Genomic DNA, 20326 nt, shown 5'->3' with positions numbered 1-20326 from the left:
TGGATGGTTGGAAAACTGAACCGTGTTCAACACATCMACGTCCCAGCCTCTGTACTGAAGTGGGAAAGTCGCGGCCTTATTCCCCACGTAGCCATGTATGACGTGCGATTGGATCGAGAGCACTTTCTTCGTTGTGCGTAACGTACTAGTCATTGGTACCGCTCTCTCACCGGCGCATATCCAACCAACCGCCTAATCAAACCGTTCTTTCAAGTTGGTTAGTCATCTTCATTTGGGTGAAAGTCCAATAGTGAAAGAAAGAGGAAAAAAGAAAAGGTGAAAAAAAAAAAGAATCCAAAAATCCATAAAACGTGTACAGAAACCAAGAAGAGGACACACGACAGGAAGTGTGACATAAATAGGTATAAAACCGGCACGATCGAGACAGTATGAAGTTTGTGACAGCTAGTTATAACGTCGGGTATCCTGTTTATGGTGCCAAGTTCTTGGACAATGATACGTTGCTTGTGGCAGGCGGTGGAGGCGAAGGTAACAATGGGATATCGAATAAACTGACGACTTTGCGAGTGGATCCCACCAAAGATAGTAAGAAGAGCCAGTTCCGCGAGTTGAGCGAGTTTGTGTTGGAGGAGAACGGCGATTCTCCCACAGCAATTGATGCCTCGAAGGGTATACTTTTGTTGGGTTGCAATGAAAACAGTACAAATATTACGGAAGGTAAAGGTAATAAACACTTGAGGAAGTTCGAATACAACGGAGTGAACGATCAATTGAAGTTTGTTACCAGCGTGGATTTTGATAAGTCCACGAACCCAGATGATTACACAAAACTGGTTTATATTTCGCGAGAAGGTACCGTGGCCGCCATAGCATCATCTAAAGTACCTGCTATAATGAGAATCATTGACCCAAGCGACTTAACCGAAAAGTTTGAGATTGAGACTAGGGGGGAAGTGAAAGACTTGCATTTCTCTTCAGACGGCAAGGTTATTGCTTATATCACCGGTTCTAGTWTAGAAGTGATATCGACCGTTACAGGGAGCTGTATTGCAAGGAAGACAGATTTCGATAAGAATTGGAGTTTGTCGAAGATAAACTTGATAGCTGATGACACGGTATTAATCGCAGCTTCGTTGAAAAAGGGTAAAGGTATCGTGTTGACCAAAATAAGCATAAAGTCGGGAAACACCTCTGTATTGAAAACTAAACAAGTAACAAACAAATTCAAAGGAATCACTTCCATGGATGTTGACGTGAAGGGTGAATTAGCGGTAATGGCAAGCAATGATAACTCGGTAGCTCTTGTGAAACTAAGAGACCTGTCAGTCTCTAAAATATTCAAGCAAGCTCATAGTTTTGCCATTACTGAAGTAGCAATTTCCCCAGATTCCACATATGTGGCAAGTGTCTCTGCGGCCAATACTATCCACGTAATAAAACTACCGTTCAATTACGCCAATTATACTTCAACTAAAGAAAAATTTACCAAGTTCTTCACCAACTTCATCCTTATCGTATTGTTTTCCTTTATTTTACAGTTTTCTTACAAGCACAATTTGCATTCCACGCTCTTTAACTATGCAAAGAGCAACTTCATACTCAAGAAGGATACCATTTCTTCGCCCTACGTTATCAATGAAGACCTACATCAAACTACTTTATTTGGCAACTACGGTACAAAGACCTCTGTGTCCATCACGGACTCCATAAAAGTGCATGATATGCACGCGACGAATAGTGTAGGTGAAAGTGGAGATTTCCGTGTTGAAAATGGGAGTATTCACACAGAGGCAATTGAGGTCGGAGCCACTGAGGTAAATTCAGACGACAAGAATGATGCTGAAGCTTAAGAGAATTCGGGAGAAGAATAGTCTCGGCAAAACTAATTGCTCTTGGAATGGGGTAGCTGAGATGAGGAAAAATAACGTTTAGAACATGAATGTTAAGGGATAAAACGAATGATACTGGTGGTGGTGACCTATCAGATACACCACTAATAATGTTTATATAATTTGTTATAAAATAAAAAAATAAAAAATTCCATACCCCATAGGGTGCTATGATATAAAACTTATGAAAATACTACAAAAGGACTTACGATATGTCCTTATTAATAAATACATATATTTATGTATGTAGATATGTTATCCACTCTATTGTTTTGACTTTTTCTTTTTCGGCTTCTTGACTTGGTTAGTCTTTTTCTTCTTCATGCTATCCTTGAATAATTTATCCAGGTCGTAGTCATCCTCTCCTTCGTCTTGTTTTCCTGCGGCTTCCTTTTTTTGATCATAGCCTTTTCCCTCTTCTTCTTCTTGTTCGCCTTCTTCAAGCTTTCTCTTCTTGGGATTGGCTTCGTCGGTATTGCTGCCAAAAGTTTTTCTTCCAGTTATCAGGTCTTCCGATTTTCGCAATTCACTGTACCCAACATTGGAGACTATGAGATGAGGTCGCTTCTTATACACTAGTTTTTTTACTTTTTTCTTTTCCTTGCCTGAGTCTTCTTTCACATCGTCATTGCAACTATTGAGATCCCACTCTGAGTTATCTCGACCAAACTGTTTCCATTTCTGTTCTGTGGATTCTGTGTCTGAATTGGCGTTTGATGGTGTATTAGAATTTGAACTTTCGTCGTCGTCGTTCTTCATGAATTTCATGAACTTCATATTCATGACTCTGCTTGATAGCTTGCCCGTAACACCATTGTTGGAGCTCATTTGTTAGTTTCCTTGGCCCCTTATCTGGTTATCACTTCTTGTTTGATACAAGTCTCATCTCTGAAGTATAATAACTACTATAAATTTTCAGAAAATTTTTCAGCGCTTTACTTAAAAAAGAGATAATATATACAGACCGCTGTTACTATTAAAGAAAAGATATTCAAGTCAATATCATTATGCTTGGCGTGTGAATTTTTTTAAATGGCAATGGATGGTTGCTACTATTTTTCTTCTTGATTTCAAACTGTACGAAAAGAACAAGGTGTGTTTAAATTAACCGTGTATAAACATATATAAACTTACATTCGCCCGTTTGATAATATAACTTCTATGTTTTCACGCAACATGGCTTCGTTTTCTGTGTAGAACTGTGCTCTTCTTACCATATCTTCATTATAGCCTTCATCACCGGATAACACCTTCAGGGTATTGGAAGTAGAAGAAATGCAATCATTTAACGTCTTAACTGGGTCCTCGCTAATCTTTTTGAAAAAACGATATCGTTTGTTACTTTCGTGTAAGTTTGTCAAGATAGATCTTATTTCTTTGTCTTGCGAATCTATCTTTGATCTGATTTGTTCCAAATCCTTATTGCTTAGATGTAATTCGGCAGCCCCAATTTGACTTTCCCTCTGTTTACTATTGAGTTTTAGAGCATCGGTATCGGGCACCTCGATATCAAGAATCAACTCACCATATGTGGATGCTTTATCTACACGTACCAAATAATCGATCTCAATAGGCTCTAATGGAAGTAAATGTGCATTAATTAGAGCTAGCAAATCCATTAACTTCATTGTTTCTCGTGAAGATTCTTTCATGCCACTGGGTAATAGAGTCAATAGCTGAAAGTCTAATTTGACAATGGATGTTTGGTTGTGTTTTGCATCGAGTGACCTATTAGTGTTGGTATTACTACTGTGACTGTTTCTAATATTCATCGAAGTTTCAAATGCAGACTCATCCCCGGTGAGCAACTCATTTAAATGAATATATTTGTATATGGAAAAAATCGCGTCATGCAATGTCCCCCTCTTTAATCCTATAATCCTGGCCAGTTCGGGAGAATAACTCATAAACGGCTCCTCAGGGGACGATTTGCGTAGTATGCGTATGGTACATTCAACGTTTTCAGACCCCGGCCTCTTAATATCGAGTCCATCGAAATCTACAGGATTATTTGGGTCGTATTGCCATTTCACTGGTTCTAGTTTGAGCGTTGTGGAACTGCCGTCTTTCCCAACAGTCTCTTCTTCCTTCATGCCATTATTTTGAACCATGTTGCTCGTTGTGGGGTTATTACCATTCGGCAGAGAAAATTGCAAAGGCAAACTCAAATTCACACTTTTATCGTTAGGTATTTCGGTGGTATTTTCTTCGGCAGAAGCAGAATCCTCCTTCCTGGGTGGCACGCTATTATCTTCCTTGTCTTTGAAGTCTACAACTATAGACTCTATAAAAGAGCTAAACTTTTCTCTTGTTGGATCGTTAGCTTGCACTGTGTCCAATAATCGGCCTTCAATTCTCATTGTCCAGGAAGCATTCTCCAATGCCATAAGGCTAGGATCACTGTCCGTGTCCATTTGCCAAGGTTGGTTTTCACTAACATTTGAAATAAAAATTCGGAGATATTTTATATTTGGTTTATCTAAATGAAGATAGGAAGATTCTTGAGAGACCTTGGGGTTATTCCATAACGCTACCATTTGCTTCATATGTAAATTTTGTAAATGAATAAACTGGTCCAATCTTTTCTCGGAATCCATCAAATGCTGGAAAGAAGACAGCTCAGGAATCAATTCAGTCAAATGGTCAGGAATTACCATATCTGATGGATGAGAATGCGGCACTGCCGGTGTAATCTGAGAAGCATTATTGGGCTTATCTTGGTTCACCGAATCCTTTTTCTTTGCATGGGCAGAAGCCTTAGCATCAGGCGTATTACCCTTCGAACTCCTTCTGGAACCCTTTCCGCTACTGGGCTTAATCACTTTGGACATGTCTCAATCCGCTGAGTGTGTATTTCGAAAGCCTTGGCGTTCTATATATTTTCTTTTATTTTGGTATATTTACACGATATGTTTTTTTTTTGTTATATTCAATTTAATTCATCCTTCTTTCCGATGAAAATCAGAACTCGAAGGCTAGTAAAAATAGCACTAGAAAGAATATACAAAACAGCTACGCAACGAACGAAGCTATTCGATCGAAGATGTTCCGTTCTACCCGAGTGCTCCTAAGTGCTCTGACAAAGAGAACTCACAGAGTGAAGGTCCAGGTGTTAAGGGACTTCCCACGATTTCAACTATTTAAAGGACAGGTTACCAAAGTCAAACCATCTTTGATGAGGAACTACTTGCATAATTTCAACGGGGCCAAATACATAATCGACGAGGAACGTGACGTAAACATGGAACTATTAAAATTGCACCAAGCGCATGAGTTGAAAATGGAGGAAGAACGCCAACTGCTCTCCAAACAACAAGAAATGGAAGCACAAAGGAGAAATAAGGTACAGAGACAAGCTGTGTTTGGTCAGAAGGCAAAGGAGAGTCCAAAAGAAGAAAAGAAGGGTCTTTTGGATTCCGGGATCACTATCGAAGAGGTCAAGATCCCAGGTTTGGATATTTGATTGCCAAATTGTATATATTCAGATAATGCACAAACTTGTATATAGATTCAAATCAAAGTCATAAATAACAATATGAAGATAGTTAAAAAAAAAACTATTTATCAATGTACATATTTACTATCCAAGCGTATGGATACATGGTAGGCTTTTGTTTACCAAAAACCAAAGAAAATAAAAAGAATGGAGAGAACGGAGAAAATACAAAACACAGAATCTATTGAATTCTTGTTCTTTGCTTGTTTCTTAGACGTCTTTCTCTCTTTTCTTTCATCTTTTGGTCGACTTTTCCTTGTTCACCGGAAGCCTTTAATTGACGTCTCTTGGCCTTTTCCGATTCTATTTTCTTTTCCTTTGCCAATTCTAATTCATTTTCCTTCATGAACTTCTTAATCTTGTTCAATTCCTGTTGACGCAAATTGGTTGTCCTCTTCAAGATATCGTTAGTTATGAATGTGTTTGGAGACTTTTGGACCAAATCTTGAGTGCATCCATCGTAAATTTCCACGGCTAGAGCAATGATTTGGTTCAACAAGTTTAATTCGTTATCGTTTTGAGGAACAGCACAACGAATAATGGCTCTTGGTTCCAAGGAAGCTTCCCATTCTTTGTCATCACGTGGAGCATCGACAGGCAAATCGGTGAAACTTATAAATTTTAGAAGGTTACCAGCTTGAGACAAAAGTTCAAAGGGTTTGGAGTAATGTAACATAAATCCTGACAATTGGTTAACATCAGACATGTAGACGTAGTTGTTTGGTAGCTTGTCGTTTTCGCTGGTGTGTGCAATGGATAGGAAATAGTTTTCAGCACGAGCTTTATTCATAAATTCTTTGTTAACAATGGAAGTGACAAATTTGAATTTGCTCAAGACTTCTTGCGCATTATTGTTAGCGTGGGCAGATTCGTTAGCCACGTAGATACCGTTTGGTTTGATGACGATTTCGACGAATTCTTCCAATTGTTTACTTTTCAAACTTGCAAAGAAGAATCCAAGCAGGTATTCCAAGCACATGGAGAATGGGTTGCTACGAGCTACCAAATGTAGGTTCAAATTGACACTTTTGATGGCGGATCTACCAGTGGCAAAAGAGGAAAACCATGTGTTTTGGTGTTCTGCGGTGAAGATCTTGGAGTTGTTAATATTGAAGCCCACACGAGAGAACTTCAAGTCGTTGGCCAAATATGAATGGAAAGATTGGAAGATCCGGTTCCCACGTTTGGAATTGATGGAGTTACCGAATTTGTAGAATGCATACACCAAAAATAAAATAAACAAGGCGCATAATTCAAAACTCCAGTTATAAAATTTGACTCTTTGCCAAATGGTCATGGCCTTCTGTTCTTCAAACGTCAATGATTGGTAGGGCGCATTAAGTAAATTAACGCGTTCCATGGCGCGCAATAAAGGACCAAAGATTGAACTAGACATGCTGGACAAAACGAGAAACGGGCGACTGCTGCTTTGTGTTTCTATGCACAACTGTGTCCTGTTCATCCGAACAAAAATACTGTTATCATAACTTTTCTTCCACTAGTTTTTCACTTTTTTCACTTTCTGGCGTACTTAGTACCCTATCACTCATAACGAGGTGGACCAAATAAGAGTTCAGCAGTTTGAAGAACAAGAGGCAGACGATCTGGAGAAGGCAGGAACCAATAGAGGGTAAGGAATACCAGGCTTTCGTGTGATATGGGTGTCGACAATAATGATAACGGATTTGAGTGGTGGAGACGAACCATGCAGTACAAGACTGGTTTAGGTCTGACGCCGGAGGAGAAAGGCCGATATGAGGAAGACTCTAAAGCTCGGGCACTGAAGAAGGAATGTCTTCGATGCTACGAGCATCGAGATTGGATGCTTAAGTACTCCCCCACGGTCCGCTTTATGGTGCAAGCACTCACAAAGCTGAATAAGGGTAGTGAGAGCAAATTCGATGAGTCCAAGATCATTTGCGATTACTGTCCCGATTGGAAGAGTGGAGGGTTCCACCCTGAGCTAGGTATCCTGTTGTGTCAGAACCGGCTGCGTGACAAGTGGCACTTGGAGGACACGCTTTCGCACGAGCTGGTCCATTATTTTGACGATTTGAAATGGCAGGTAGATTGGTTGAATTTGAAGCACCATGCATGTTCGGAGATCAGGGCCTCTTCGTTGAGTGGGGAGTGCAGATTTTGGGAGGAGTTCAAGAGAAGAGGGTTCAGCACCGGGTTCCACGTGGCAAGAGGCCATCAAGACTGTGTGAAGAGAAGAGCTACAATCAGTGTCTCAGGTAACCCCAACTGTGAAAGTAAGGAGCATGCTGCGAAGATCGTGGACGAAGTCTGGGATAGTTGTTTTGCAGATACGAGACCGTTTGATGAGATTTACAGGTGAACGGTTTAATAAACGACAATATTCCATACTAAAAACGTACATAACATATATACTATATACAGACACTTGTGAATAATGAAAGAAAAAAAAAAGGAGAGGGAAAGAGAGATTTGATGGATCGTTTTCAAACGTCTTAAAATGTCAAGTACAACGTGCACATGACACTGGGTCCCATACAAATGCCCAGCCAGAAAATAACGTTACCGATGACGGTTCTGTCTTTCATGTACTTGGTGTTGGTCAAGGCCACCAATGGTACTTGGAGCATTTGAAAGAAGAACAAGTAGAATCTCAGTCTCTTGAAGATAACGTACATGGCCAACTCGTGGACGACGGAGCTTAAGAAAAAGGTCATCAAGGTTGCCTGGCTCTTGTTCAGCTTGAACGAACTCATAGAGCTGTGGTAAACATGTCTTAACAAAAACTTATGCACTGGGATGTTCCAAATTCTGCTGAAATCAGCCCAACTGACACAATTCCACCAATCACCGTAGAAGTACCTGTCGCCGAACCTGGTCAATTCTGCCACACAATTCAAAATGGCATCCCAAATCAAATAGAAATCCAAGATGTACATCACGATGAACCCGGGGACAATGTCTACGAGCAATCCAGCCCATTTGAGTAGTCTGTCCATTATTCCAGTCCATTCGGAATTGCGTACGGCTAAGGCCCTCATTGCGACAGGGTGCATCAAGATCTGAGCATCGATCATCATTAGGAAAATGGTACCGAAGATGGCGCAAATTTTTTCTAGCACATAAGCCCATCTGATTTCTTTAGTTCTTGGATACTCGATTTGGTAGATTAAGGTGGGGAACATGGTGAACATGAAGAAATTGCTCACGTTGATATTGTTGGGGAATTTCTGCTTCTGGTCGTTCAAGGATTGGGAGTTTAGTTCAAAACTACAGAACTCGCAACTTTTCTCAAGAGCGTCAATAACCTCTGGATCGTTTACAGAATCCTTGTATTTGGCCAGAGCGCTTTTGGAAAACTGCAGCTCCTGCTTTATCCCCCACAGGTAGCCATTGTAGAAGGCATACGAATGCATTTTCATCAACAGGACCAAAGAATGCAAAAAGAGGAAGATCTTCGATAGCCAATGCAATTTCAAAATGTTTTCTGTCAGGTACATGAAGAACCCGACAAAAAGTAACTCATAGATCGAGGTGAAAGCCCAGCCAGTTGAGCTCCAATTCAAAACCCGCCATTTGCACAAGTATTGTATTCCTACGACGAAATAGGTGCTCAAGTACATTATGAGGTCGATCAAAGCGACAGTGGACAGGTTTGTAGTCATGAACTTCAGAATCTCTGAGTCCTTAAAGCTGCCGTTGTGCTGGTAGTAGTAGTCTATCAAAGCCTTCACAGCACCAAATGCAATTGCCATCCAGAACGCCACGTACAGCCCGGAGAAGTTGGAAGAGAGGATGGTAGTCTCGATGGTAACGACCGTCTCTGGGCTGGCGACCGAGGCAGGGGCGGTGGTGGTGATGGAGGTGGTAGAGGCGTCCAGGCCCGGTGTGTCGGCATCCGGAGCGGGCTTGCCGTGATGCAGATCTTTACGCATGGCCATGAGCTCCTTCTCTCTCTTCCTGATCTCCTTCTCCAACGTGGGTCCCACGAACTTGGTCTTGAAGGGGTCGTTCACGGACCCGTCCAGTATACTGGGCCTGTTTTCGAATGCCATGTCGTCGAAGAAAGAGATGAAGTCAGACGAGCCCTTTCTGTACCTCGACTTCTCCTTGGAGCTCAGGGTCTGAACGTKCGTCTTGAACACGTTGTCGTCTGTTTCAACCACCTGTGTTACTGTTTCTGTGTTGTCCGCAGTCGTGCCCGGGATGAATGCAACGTCGTCGGCGCTGTGGTTCTGCGTAGCCGCGGTCGTGGTCGTGGTCGTGGTCGTAGTCGTGGTAGTGCTCTTGGCAGGCTGTTCGTCCTCGTGCTCGCTGCCAGATGAACTGCTGCCGGAGCCCAGCCCGTACAGCTCGTCCTCGTTGTCCACTAGTATGGACCGTCTTCTGCCGGCGTCGCTGGCATTTAGTTTTTGGATGCGGAGAAATTGCTCGTTCTCCAGTAGATCCTTGTTCTTGTCCATGCTGCGGTGTTGGGTGGTGTTGTGTGATGAGATGTACCTTTCCTGAGTGACAATACTTCAAATCGATAGCGGCTAATTGCGTCCCCTCTTATAGAATCCGGGAAAAGAAGGCTTGACTTGATTACTAGGAAAAGTTGTTGGAATTTTTACGGCTAATCCGTGGGAGACCGGTAAAAGCTAACTCCGCGGAGCGAGCAAAAAGCGATATAAAGTTGAGATCTGTCACGTGTAGTAGTTTAATTTTATTATACTTTAAATTATATATATACTTGAATATATGCATGTATTTTCGTGGGAAGAGGAAGAGGAAGAGGAGGTGGGGAGATATATTCACGACTTGAAGATCTTGGAGTTGATTCTCTCCTCGTTGGAAACGAACCCAGTCCTACGGCCCTCCTTCTCAAGCTTCTCTTCTTCTTCGGCAACCTTCAGGGCATTTTCCCAGCGGCGCATCTCGTTGACCTTCTGCTTGTTTGGGTGCAGCTTGTTCTCGTACATGCTCAACCCGACAGAGGCCAACAGCAGACCGACGGTGATGAATTGCGCGTACATTCTTGCCTGGACGATCTTCTGGGCCCTGGTCATGATTTGGTCCTTGTTGACGAGTACCCACGACCCGTACAGCGAGGCTGCCCACGCACCCGTGATGATCTTGTACTTGTTGTTAGACAGGCCCTCGACGAACTTGTCCTTCGTGCTCAAGGCCCTCCATCTGCGGTGTTCGTCCAGGGCGTCCTCGGAAGAGGCCCCGGACCCGTACATGGTGGCATCGAAGCTGTTCGACGCCTGTTCGGCGCAGATGGCGGTCAGGACCGTGGGCGGGGTGATCCAGAGGGCTGTTTTTATCGACCACGTCAGCGTTGAGGGCTTGAACTTCGGATACCGTCTGGGAAGGACTTTAAAGATCACGGCGGAGATGGCGAACCCGGCAAGGGCCCCCTCGATACCACCTTTTATTGTGTGCGAGCTGTGCGCTTCGATTTCGTCTTGTGTTAAAATCTTCATGATGTGAGGTGCTTGTGCGATGGCGGGATCACTGTACGCCCGCCTCGAGAGATTCTTAAACCTTCCACGCAACAAAGAGTGCTTAAATACAGAAGCAATCCCTCCAGGTTAAACGAAAGACAAAAAGAAAAAAAAAAAGCAAAGCAAGGTTGGAAGGGAAATAAGAACAGGGCATTTTTTTGTTTTTTCGATACGTCCCTGGGGTTTTGTGCGGTTCTGGGCGAGGGTTAGGCCCGCAGCCGCAGCCGGTTTTGCGGGTTGCGGGCCGTGCCAGTACGGTCAAGCCGTGGTTGTGGGCGGTTTTTGGCGGGTGGGTGCCGCGGACAAAGGGCTTTCCGCGAGGGTCGGGCAGGGCTTGTCGAGAGGGCTGCGGCGCGGAACGGCTCTGGCGGTTTTAGGAAATACCCGAGTGAGACGTTTTGTTTCCTTTAATTGGCTATCATATAACAATAGCTAGCAGTACTTACACGTACTTCTATATATGTACATATCTACACATGCGGTTTCGTTCGTTTGCCTTTGCTTTTTTATTGTTTTTTTTTTTCATTGGTTCGTTTGCTGCGTTTCTCAAATGCTATATACAAGCGCCTTTAGTACGTAGGGAGAGGGAGAGAGAGAGCAGTGTCTAGCTTGCTTGTTTGGTTGCTCTTGGTCATTTTTGAAGCAGTGTTTTCTTGACGGAGCACCAGACGGCGCACGCAGCGGCCACCATGGCGGAGGAGTAGCCCATCGGCTTCAGGCCCTTGGAAGACTTGAACAGGGCGCCCGTGAGGGCCCCTGCGCCGATGGAGCCCGCGGCGTCGTGCTTGCCTCTGAGTGCGTCGATGGTGGAGTTGACGATGTTGTAGCTCAGCGCCAGGATGCCCGCGTTGTTGCCCAGGAAGGGCCCGCGCTTGGTGATGTGGTTCAGCACCGTGTTCAACTGCAGCTTGGCCGGGCTGTTGGGCGGGATGTTCTTCAGACCCTGCATCATCCCGGAAAGGCCCCCGGCACCGAGCCCCAGCAGATACACGGCCCCAGTGCCGTAGCACATGTCATCGGTCCACCCACGGGACGGGATCAGACCCTGGGAGCCCTCCAGCGAAGACAACTGCTCTTCCTCCAGGTCCAGGTACTCCACGCCCTTGTCCAGGCCCGCCAAGGGGTGCAGCCTGGCGCTGTCGACGTGGAGCCCCCCGGGACCCGCTATTATGTTGTTGATGTTCGGCTCGAAGCCCAGACTCTGCTTCAGCGACAGCTCCTTGGGCTTGCCTGTGTCGGCGACCGCCGCCGCGTCAGCGGCTGGCGTGTTGTTTCCGGAAAACCACGACATGTGTGTGTTTGTGTGTGTGTATGTGTATGACTGAGTGTCTGTGTGTGAATATGTGATCTTCTTGGCGGTGGTGTGTTATTTCGAGCCGCTATTGATACGTTATAACGTTGTAGTATGTACAGGCAAAAGAAGCAGAAAAGAACGCTTTGAGCTCAGCAGCGTATTAGGTTCTCGGATATCGATGCGGCACGCAGAATAGTCCCTTTGTCCTACGTAAAGGTAAACGTTCCTCTTTCTCTCTGTATCTGTCGCTGACTATTTTTTTTTTTTTCAGTATTTTTCTTCCGTAGACAAACCAGACCACACAGTTTGCTTCTCCGCCGTGCACAGCGACACTCCACCTCCACCCGGGTAACCAATATCCGTTCAACCAACCGAACAAACCATACTCAGTGTCAGGTTCGTACCGGATAGTGTTGGGCAGCAAACCGCAACGCATCGACGTCACAGTGAGCTCAGCTCACATCACGCCGTCGTTGACCTCCTCCACCAACACAAGAACGACCAACTCCGGACCAACCTCTCGCCCTCGCCCTCGCCCGTTGCCTGCCACCGTTGGGCCCGATATGCCTCGAGTGTATCATCCAACGGGGAATGCTTTCTCTCTTGTTGAACATCGCCCAACAATTTCCTCGCCCACCGAATCGTAGCCCGCTGCAATCTTCACATGGCGGCCGCGCGCGCGTTGTGCCAACAAGTCAAATTCAAATTCAACCGCTCTTATGGCGTTTCTCTCTCTCYCTCTCTCTCTCTCGCCGTACCGGTTGGTTGGCCCCAGGCTACAGACTCAATCAGTGCCAAGATATATAAGAAGAACAGCACGCCCATTCGTAATCCGGTACACTACACGCCAGCGTAATCACTGCTACAATTGTTATCGGCTCTACTGTTGTTTTGGTTTGTTCTGCTTTTCTTTCTTCTTCTATTCTTTTATCCCTTTCGTACAGTTTGCCTGGAGATAATAAAATAAAAAAAATCAGCAAAAACCAATATTCCCTAATTTTGCAATCGCAGTTTGCATCTCTATATATATTTGTTGTGCTATTCTGTTTTTTTTTATCAGTCAGTGATCGGTGCATGTGCTTATAGAAGTTTATATATTCTACATCTCCTCCCTCCCCCCGCCCCTTTTTCCCATATTTCTTTATTTGAACAATAAACTAGATAACTATTTGAACCCGAATTGGAATTCAGATTCATAAAGCTACCTCCCTTTCCTCTTCATCCTCCCTCCAGCTTTAAAACAGCAAGAAAAATAGGAAACGAAATAACCCTATATTATTTATTCGTGTGTTGTAATAATCCCATACGATACCATACAAATACAATAGCATAATAACAGCTTTTTGTCTTTGACGTTTTTTTTTTTCTCGCCACCCGAAAAGAGAAAAAAACCAAAAAACCAACCATGAGCGAAGAAAGCTTATTCGAGTCGTCTCCACAGAAGATGGAGTACGAAACTACAAACTACTCGGAAAGACACACAAAACTCCCCGACCACTTCATCGGTCTCAATACAGTAGATAAACTAGAGGAGTCGCCGCTAAGGGACTTTGTCAACAGCCACGGTGGCCACACGGTCATCTCCAAGATCCTGATAGCAAATAACGGTATTGCCGCCGTGAAGGAGATCAGGTCGATCAGAAAGTGGTCGTACGAGACGTTCGGCGATGACAGGACTGTCCAGTTCGTCGCCATGGCCACCCCAGAAGATCTGGAGGCCAACGCGGAGTACATCCGTATGGCCGACCAGTACATCGAGGTGCCCGGTGGCACGAATAACAACAACTACGCCAACGTAGACTTGATCGTAGACATTGCCGAGAGAGCAGACGTAGATGCCGTGTGGGCCGGCTGGGGCCATGCCTCCGAGAACCCGCTGTTGCCCGAGAAGTTGGCCCGCTCCAAGAGGAAAGTCATCTTCATTGGGCCTCCAGGCAATGCCATGAGGTCGCTTGGTGACAAGATCTCCTCGACCATTGTCGCTCAAAGCGCCAAAGTGCCATGTATCCCATGGTCCGGTACCGGTGTAGACACTGTCCATTTGGACGAGAAAACCGGTCTGGTTTCTGTCGACGACGACATCTACCAGAAGGGTTGCTGTACCTCCCCAGAGGACGGTCTGGTAAAGGCCAAGCGCATCGGGTTCCCCGTCATGATCAAGGCCTCCGAAGGTGGTGGTGGTAAAGGTATTAGACAAGTCGAGCGCGCAGAAGACTTCGCCACACTATACCAGCAAGCGTCAAACGAAATTCCAGGCTCCCCCATCTTCATCATGAAGTTGGCTGGCAGAGCCCGCCATTTGGAAGTCCAACTGTTGGCGGATCAGTACGGTACCAACATCTCCTTGTTCGGTAGAGATTGTTCCGTGCAAAGACGTCACCAAAAAATTATCGAAGAAGCCCCAGTGACCATTGCCAAGGCGGAAACATTCCACGAAATGGAAAAGGCCGCTGTCAGACTGGGTAAACTGGTCGGGTATGTCTCTGCCGGTACTGTGGAATACCTGTACTCTCACGATGACGGGAAATTCTACTTTTTGGAACTGAACCCAAGACTACAAGTCGAGCATCCAACCACGGAAATGGTCTCCGGCGTTAACTTACCTGCAGCCCAATTACAAATCGCTATGGGTATCCCTATGCATAGAATAAGTGACATCAGAACCTTGTACGGCATGAACCCGCATTCTGCCTCGGAAATCGATTTCGAGTTCAAGACCCAAGATGCCACCAAGAAACAAAGAAGACCCATCCCCAAGGGCCATTGTACCGCTTGTCGTATCACATCAGAAGATCCAAACGATGGGTTCAAGCCATCCGGTGGTACTTTGCATGAATTGAACTTCCGTTCTTCTTCCAACGTCTGGGGGTATTTCTCCGTGGGTAATAATGGTAATATTCATTCCTTTTCCGATTCTCAGTTCGGTCATATCTTTGCCTTTGGTGAAAACAGACAGGCTTCCAGAAAACACATGGTGGTTGCCCTAAAGGAGCTATCCATTAGAGGTGACTTCAGAACCACTGTGGAATACTTGATCAAGCTTTTGGAAACCGAAGACTTCGAAGACAACACAATCACCACCGGTTGGTTGGACGATTTGATCACCCACAAGATGACCGCTGAAAAGCCAGACCCCACTCTGGCCGTCATTTGCGGTGCCGCTACTAAGGCCTTCTTAGCATCTGAAGAAGCTCGTCACAAGTACATCGACTCCTTACAAAAGGGTCAAGTCTTGTCCAAGGACCTTCTGCAGACCATGTTCCCCGTGGATTTCATTCACGAGGGCAAAAGGTACAAGTTCACCGTCGCCAAGTCCGGTAACGACCGTTACACTTTATTTGTCAACGGTTCCAAATGTGATATCATACTACGTCAACTGTCAGACGGTGGTCTTTTGATTGCCATTGGCGGGAAATCTCACACCATCTACTGGAAGGAGGAAGTCGCTGCTACAAGATTGTCTGTCGACTCCATGACCACTCTGTTGGAAGTCGAAAATGATCCAACCCAATTGCGTACTCCATCCCCTGGTAAATTAGTCAAATTCTCAGTTGAAAATGGTGAACACATTATCAAGGGCCAACCCTACGCAGAAATTGAAGTCATGAAAATGCAAATGCCCTTGGTTTCCCAAGAAAATGGTATTGTTCAACTACTAAAGCAACCTGGGTCTACCATTGTTGCAGGTGACATCATGGCTATTTTGACTCTTGATGATCCATCCAAGGTTAAGCACGCTCTACCATTTGAAGGTATGCTTCCAGACTTCGGTTCTCCAGTTATTGAAGGTACCAAGCCTGCTTACAAATTCAAATCTTTGGTGTCCACTTTAGAAAATATCTTGAAGGGTTATGACAACCAAGTCATTATGAACGCCTCTTTACAACAATTAATTGAAGTCTTGAGAAATCCAAAACTGCCTTATTCCGAATGGAAACTACATGTCTCCGCCTTACATTCGAGACTGCCTGCTAAGCTAGATGAGCAAATGGAAGAATTGGTCTCGCGTTCTTTAAGACGTGCTGCTGTTTTCCCAGCCAGACAATTGGGCAAACTCATCGACACGGCCGTTAAGAACCCTGAATACAACCCTGATAAGTTGTTGGGACCTGTTGTGGAACCATTAACAGATATCGCTCAAAAATACTCCAACGGGTTGGAAGCTCATGAACACTCTATTTTCGTTCATTTCTTAGATGAATATTATCAAGTTGAAGTATTATTCAATGGTCCAAATGTCCGTGAAGAAAACATCATCTTGAAATTGCGTGACGAAAATTCAAAAGACTTGGATAAGGTTGCCTTGACTGTTTTGTCTCACTCAAAGGTCTCGGCTAAAAATAACCTGATCTTAGCCATCTTGAAGCATTACCAACCATTGTGTAAACTGTCTTCAAAAGTGTCCTCTATTTTCTCTACTCCACTGCAACACATCGTTGAATTGGAATCCAAGGCTACCGCTAAGGTCGCTCTTCAAGCAAGAGAAATCTTGATTCAAGGTGCTTTGCCATCCGTCAAGGAAAGAACTGAACAAATTGAACACATCTTAAAATCATCTGTTGTTAAAGTTGCCTATGGTTCATCCAATCCAAAACGTTCCGAACCAGATATGAATATCTTGAAGGACTTGATTGATTCTAATTACGTCGTTTTTGATGTCTTACTTCAATTTTTGACTCACCAGGATCCGGTTGTTACTGCTGCTGCTGCCCAAGTCTACATTCGTCGTGCTTACCGTGCTTACACTATTGGTGAAATCAGAGTGCACGAAGGTGTAACAGTTCCAATTGTTGAATGGAAGTTCCAATTGCCTTCAGCTGCCTTCTCTACCTTCCCTACCGTTAAATCTAAAATGGGTATRAATAGAGCTGTCTCTGTTTCTGATTTGTCATACGTCGCCAACAGTCAATCATCTCCTTTGAGAGAAGGTATTTTGATGGCCGTTGACCATTTAGATGATGTCGATGAAATCTTGCCTCAAAGCTTGGAAGTTATTCCTCGTCACCAACTTTCTTCCAGCGGCCCCGCCCCTGATCGTTCTGGTAGTTCTGCATCCTTGAGTAACGTTGCTAACGTTTGTGTTGGTTCTACTGAAGGATTTGAATCCGAAGAGGATATTTTGTTAAGATTGAGAGAAATCTTAGATTTGAATAAGCAAGAATTAATCAATGCTGCCATTCGTCGTATCACATTCATGTTTGGTTTCAAGGATGGCTCTTATCCAAAGTACTATACTTTTAATGGTCCAAACTATAGCGAAAATGAAACAATTCGTCACATTGAACCAGCTTTGGCTTTCCAATTGGAATTAGGAAGATTATCCAATTTCAACATTAAGCCAATATTCACTGATAACAGGAATATCCATGTCTACGAAGCTGTTAGTAAGACATCTCCATTAGATAAGAGATTCTTTACAAGAGGTATTATTAGAACTGGGCATATCCGTGATGACATTTCTATCCCAGAATATTTAACTTCAGAAGCTAATAGATTGATGAGTGACATCTTGGATAACTTGGAAGTTACCGATACTTCAAACTCCGATTTGAACCACATCTTCATTAATTTCATTGCTGTCTTTGATATCTCTCCAGAAGATGTTGAAGCCGCTTTTGGTGGTTTCTTGGAAAGATTTGGTAAGAGATTATTGAGATTGCGTGTTTCTTCTGCTGAAATTAGAATCATCATCAAGGATCCACAAACAGGTGCTCCTGTGCCATTGCGTGCTTTGATCAATAATGTTTCTGGTTATGTCATTAAGACTGAAATGTACACTGAAGTTAAGAATGCAAAGGGTGAATGGGTATTCAAGTCCTTGGGTAAGCCAGGATCCATGCACTTAAGACCTATTGCTACGCCTTACGCTGTTAAGGAATGGTTGCAACCAAAACGTTACAAGGCACATTTGATGGGTACCACATATGTTTATGATTTTCCAGAATTGTTCCGTCAAGCTTCGTCCTCTCAATGGAAGAATTTCTCCGCAGAGACTAAGTTGGCTGACGATTTCTTTACGTCTAACGAATTAATTGAAGACGAAAATGGTGAATTGACTGAAGTTGAAAGAGAGCCTGGTGCCAATGCTATTGGTATGGTTGCCTTTAAGATCACTGTTAAGACACCTGAATATCCAAGAGGCCGTCAATTCGTCATTGTTGCTAACGATATCACGTTTAAGATTGGTTCCTTTGGTCCACAAGAAGATGAGTTCTTCAATAAGGTCACTGAATATGCTAGAAAGCGTGGTATTCCAAGAATTTACTTGGCTGCCAACTCTGGTGCTAGAATCGGTATGGCTGAAGAAATTGTTCCTTTATTCCAAGTTGCATGGAACGATGTTGATCATCCTGAAAACGGTTTCCAATACTTGTACTTGACTAGTGAAGGTATGGAAGCTTTGAAGAAGTTTGACAAAGAAAATTCTGTTTTGACTGAACGTACTGTTACCAATGGTGAAGAAAGATTTGTCATCAAGACTATCATTGGTGCTGAAGATGGGCTAGGTGTCGAGTGTTTACGTGGTTCCGGTTTAATCGCCGGTGCTACATCAAGAGCCTACCACGACATTTTCACGATTACTTTGGTCACTTGTAGATCTGTCGGTATTGGTGCTTATTTGGTCCGTTTGGGTCAAAGAGCTATTCAAGTTGAAGGTCAACCAATCATTTTAACTGGTGCTCCAGCCATCAACAAGATGTTGGGTAGAGAAGTTTATACTTCTAATTTACAACTGGGTGGTACTCAAATTATGTACAACAATGGTGTTTCACATCTGACTGCTGTTGATGACTTAGCCGGTGTAGAAAAGATTGTCGAATGGATATCCTATATTCCAGCCAAGCGTAACATGCCAGTTCCAATTTTGGAAACTAAGGATACATGGGATAGACCAGTGGACTTCACTCCAATGCCTGGCGAATCATATGATGTCAGATGGATGATTGAAGGTCGTGAAACTGAAAATGGGTTTGAATATGGTCTATTCGATAAGGGATCATTCTTTGAAACTTTGTCAGGGTGGGCTAGAGGTGTTGTTGTTGGTAGAGCCCGTCTTGGTGGTATTCCATTGGGTGTTATTGGTGTCGAAACAAGAACTGTAGAGAACCTTGTTCCTGCTGACCCAGCTAATCCAAATAGTGCTGAAACATTAATTCAAGAACCTGGTCAAGTTTGGCATCCAAATTCCGCTTTCAAGACTGCTCAAGCTATTAACGATTTCAATCATGGTGAACAACTGCCAATGATGATCTTGGCCAACTGGAGAGGTTTCTCCGGTGGTCAACGTGATATGTTCAACGAAGTTTTGAAGTACGGTTCGTTCATTGTCGATGCATTAGTGGACTACAAGCAACCAATTATCATCTACATCCCACCTACTGGTGAGTTAAGAGGTGGTTCATGGGTCGTTGTTGATCCAACTATCAATGCTGATCAAATGGAAATGTACGCTGATGTGAATTCTAGAGCAGGTGTTCTTGAACCACAAGGTATGGTTGGTATCAAATACCGTAGAGAAAAATTATTAGACACCATGAACAGATTGGATGATAAATACAGGGAATTGAGATCTAAATTGACCGACAAGAGCTTAACACCAGAATTACATCAACAAATCTCTAAGCAATTAGCAGACCGTGAAAGAGAACTACTGCCAATTTATGGACAAATCAGTATTCAATTTGCCGATTTGCACGACAGATCATCACGTATGGTGGCCAAGGGTGTTATCTCCAAGGAGTTGCAATGGACCGAAGCACGTCGTTTCTTCTTCTGGAGATTAAGAAGAAGACTGAATGAAGAATATTTGATCAAGAGATTGAGCAATGAAATGAACGAGGCTTCGAGATTGGAAAAGATTGCTAGAATTAGATCCTGGTACCCAGCCTCAGTGGACCATGATAATGATAGACAAGTGGCTACTTGGATTGAAGAAAATTACAAGACTTTGGACGATAAACTAAAGAGCTTGAAATTAGAAACCTTTGCCCAAGATTTAGCTAAGAAGATCAGAAACGATCACGACAATGCCATTGATGGATTATCTGAAGTTATCAAGATGTTATCTACTGACGATAAAGAAAAATTGCTAAAAAACATGAAATGAATTTTGTAAAGTAAAATAAAATAAAATAAAAAAATTCACTGTAATTTAACTTAGTTGCTATATAAATTTAAGAACAATATGTATATACATTTTTTATTAAAAAAACGTTTT

General features: G+C 43.6%; 9 protein-coding genes across 9 annotated transcripts; 4 read left to right on the top strand and 5 right to left on the bottom strand.

Moving 5' to 3' along the window:
- Positions 1–389: 389 nt before the first annotated feature.
- SEC12 (Sar family guanine nucleotide exchange factor SEC12) lies at positions 390–1811 on the top strand (the record flags this gene model as incomplete). The annotated part of the gene is made up of 1 exon (XM_018367771.1): positions 390–1811. The coding sequence occupies one exon, from the start codon at positions 390–392 to the stop codon at positions 1809–1811; it is 1422 nt and encodes a 473-aa protein (XP_018219895.1).
- Positions 1812–2114: 303 nt separating this feature from the next.
- MPP6 (Mpp6p) lies at positions 2115–2678 on the bottom strand (the record flags this gene model as incomplete). The annotated part of the gene is made up of 1 exon (XM_018367770.1): positions 2115–2678. One exon carries the CDS (start codon positions 2676–2678, stop codon positions 2115–2117), a length of 564 nt encoding a protein of 187 aa, XP_018219894.1.
- Positions 2679–2980: 302 nt separating this feature from the next.
- On the bottom strand, positions 2981–4681 carry SNF12 (Snf12p; the record flags this gene model as incomplete). Its single annotated transcript, XM_018367769.1, has 1 exon — positions 2981–4681. One exon carries the CDS (start codon positions 4679–4681, stop codon positions 2981–2983), a length of 1701 nt encoding a protein of 566 aa, XP_018219893.1.
- Positions 4682–4893: 212 nt separating this feature from the next.
- MRPL50 (mitochondrial 54S ribosomal protein bL9m MRPL50) lies at positions 4894–5313 on the top strand (the record flags this gene model as incomplete). The annotated part of the gene is made up of 1 exon (XM_018367768.1): positions 4894–5313. One exon carries the CDS (start codon positions 4894–4896, stop codon positions 5311–5313), a length of 420 nt encoding a protein of 139 aa, XP_018219892.1.
- Positions 5314–7003: 1690 nt separating this feature from the next.
- On the top strand, positions 7004–7687 carry ATP23 (putative metalloprotease; the record flags this gene model as incomplete). Its single annotated transcript, XM_018367767.1, has 1 exon — positions 7004–7687. The coding sequence occupies one exon, from the start codon at positions 7004–7006 to the stop codon at positions 7685–7687; it is 684 nt and encodes a 227-aa protein (XP_018219891.1).
- A 133-nt stretch (positions 7688–7820) lies between these two features.
- On the bottom strand, positions 7821–9788 carry ARE2 (sterol acyltransferase; the record flags this gene model as incomplete). The annotated part of the gene is made up of 1 exon (XM_018367766.1): positions 7821–9788. The coding sequence occupies one exon, from the start codon at positions 9786–9788 to the stop codon at positions 7821–7823; it is 1968 nt and encodes a 655-aa protein (XP_018219890.1).
- Positions 9789–10118: 330 nt separating this feature from the next.
- Positions 10119–10793, bottom strand: RCF2 (Rcf2p; the record flags this gene model as incomplete). The annotated part of the gene is made up of 1 exon (XM_018367765.1): positions 10119–10793. One exon carries the CDS (start codon positions 10791–10793, stop codon positions 10119–10121), a length of 675 nt encoding a protein of 224 aa, XP_018219889.1.
- Positions 10794–11445: 652 nt separating this feature from the next.
- On the bottom strand, positions 11446–12105 carry TIM23 (protein transporter TIM23; the record flags this gene model as incomplete). The annotated part of the gene is made up of 1 exon (XM_018367764.1): positions 11446–12105. The coding sequence occupies one exon, from the start codon at positions 12103–12105 to the stop codon at positions 11446–11448; it is 660 nt and encodes a 219-aa protein (XP_018219888.1).
- Positions 12106–13513: 1408 nt separating this feature from the next.
- Positions 13514–20215, top strand: ACC1 (acetyl-CoA carboxylase ACC1; the record flags this gene model as incomplete). The annotated part of the gene is made up of 1 exon (XM_018367763.1): positions 13514–20215. One exon carries the CDS (start codon positions 13514–13516, stop codon positions 20213–20215), a length of 6702 nt encoding a protein of 2233 aa, XP_018219887.1.
- Positions 20216–20326: the final 111 nt, after the last annotated feature.

This window comes from Saccharomyces eubayanus, chromosome XIV (genome assembly GCF_001298625.1).
Source record: "Saccharomyces eubayanus strain FM1318 chromosome XIV, whole genome shotgun sequence".
NCBI lineage: Eukaryota > Fungi > Ascomycota > Saccharomycetes > Saccharomycetales > Saccharomycetaceae > Saccharomyces > Saccharomyces eubayanus.
Note: the sequence above shows the minus strand (reverse complement) of the source record. Positions and strands in the feature narration are given on the sequence as shown.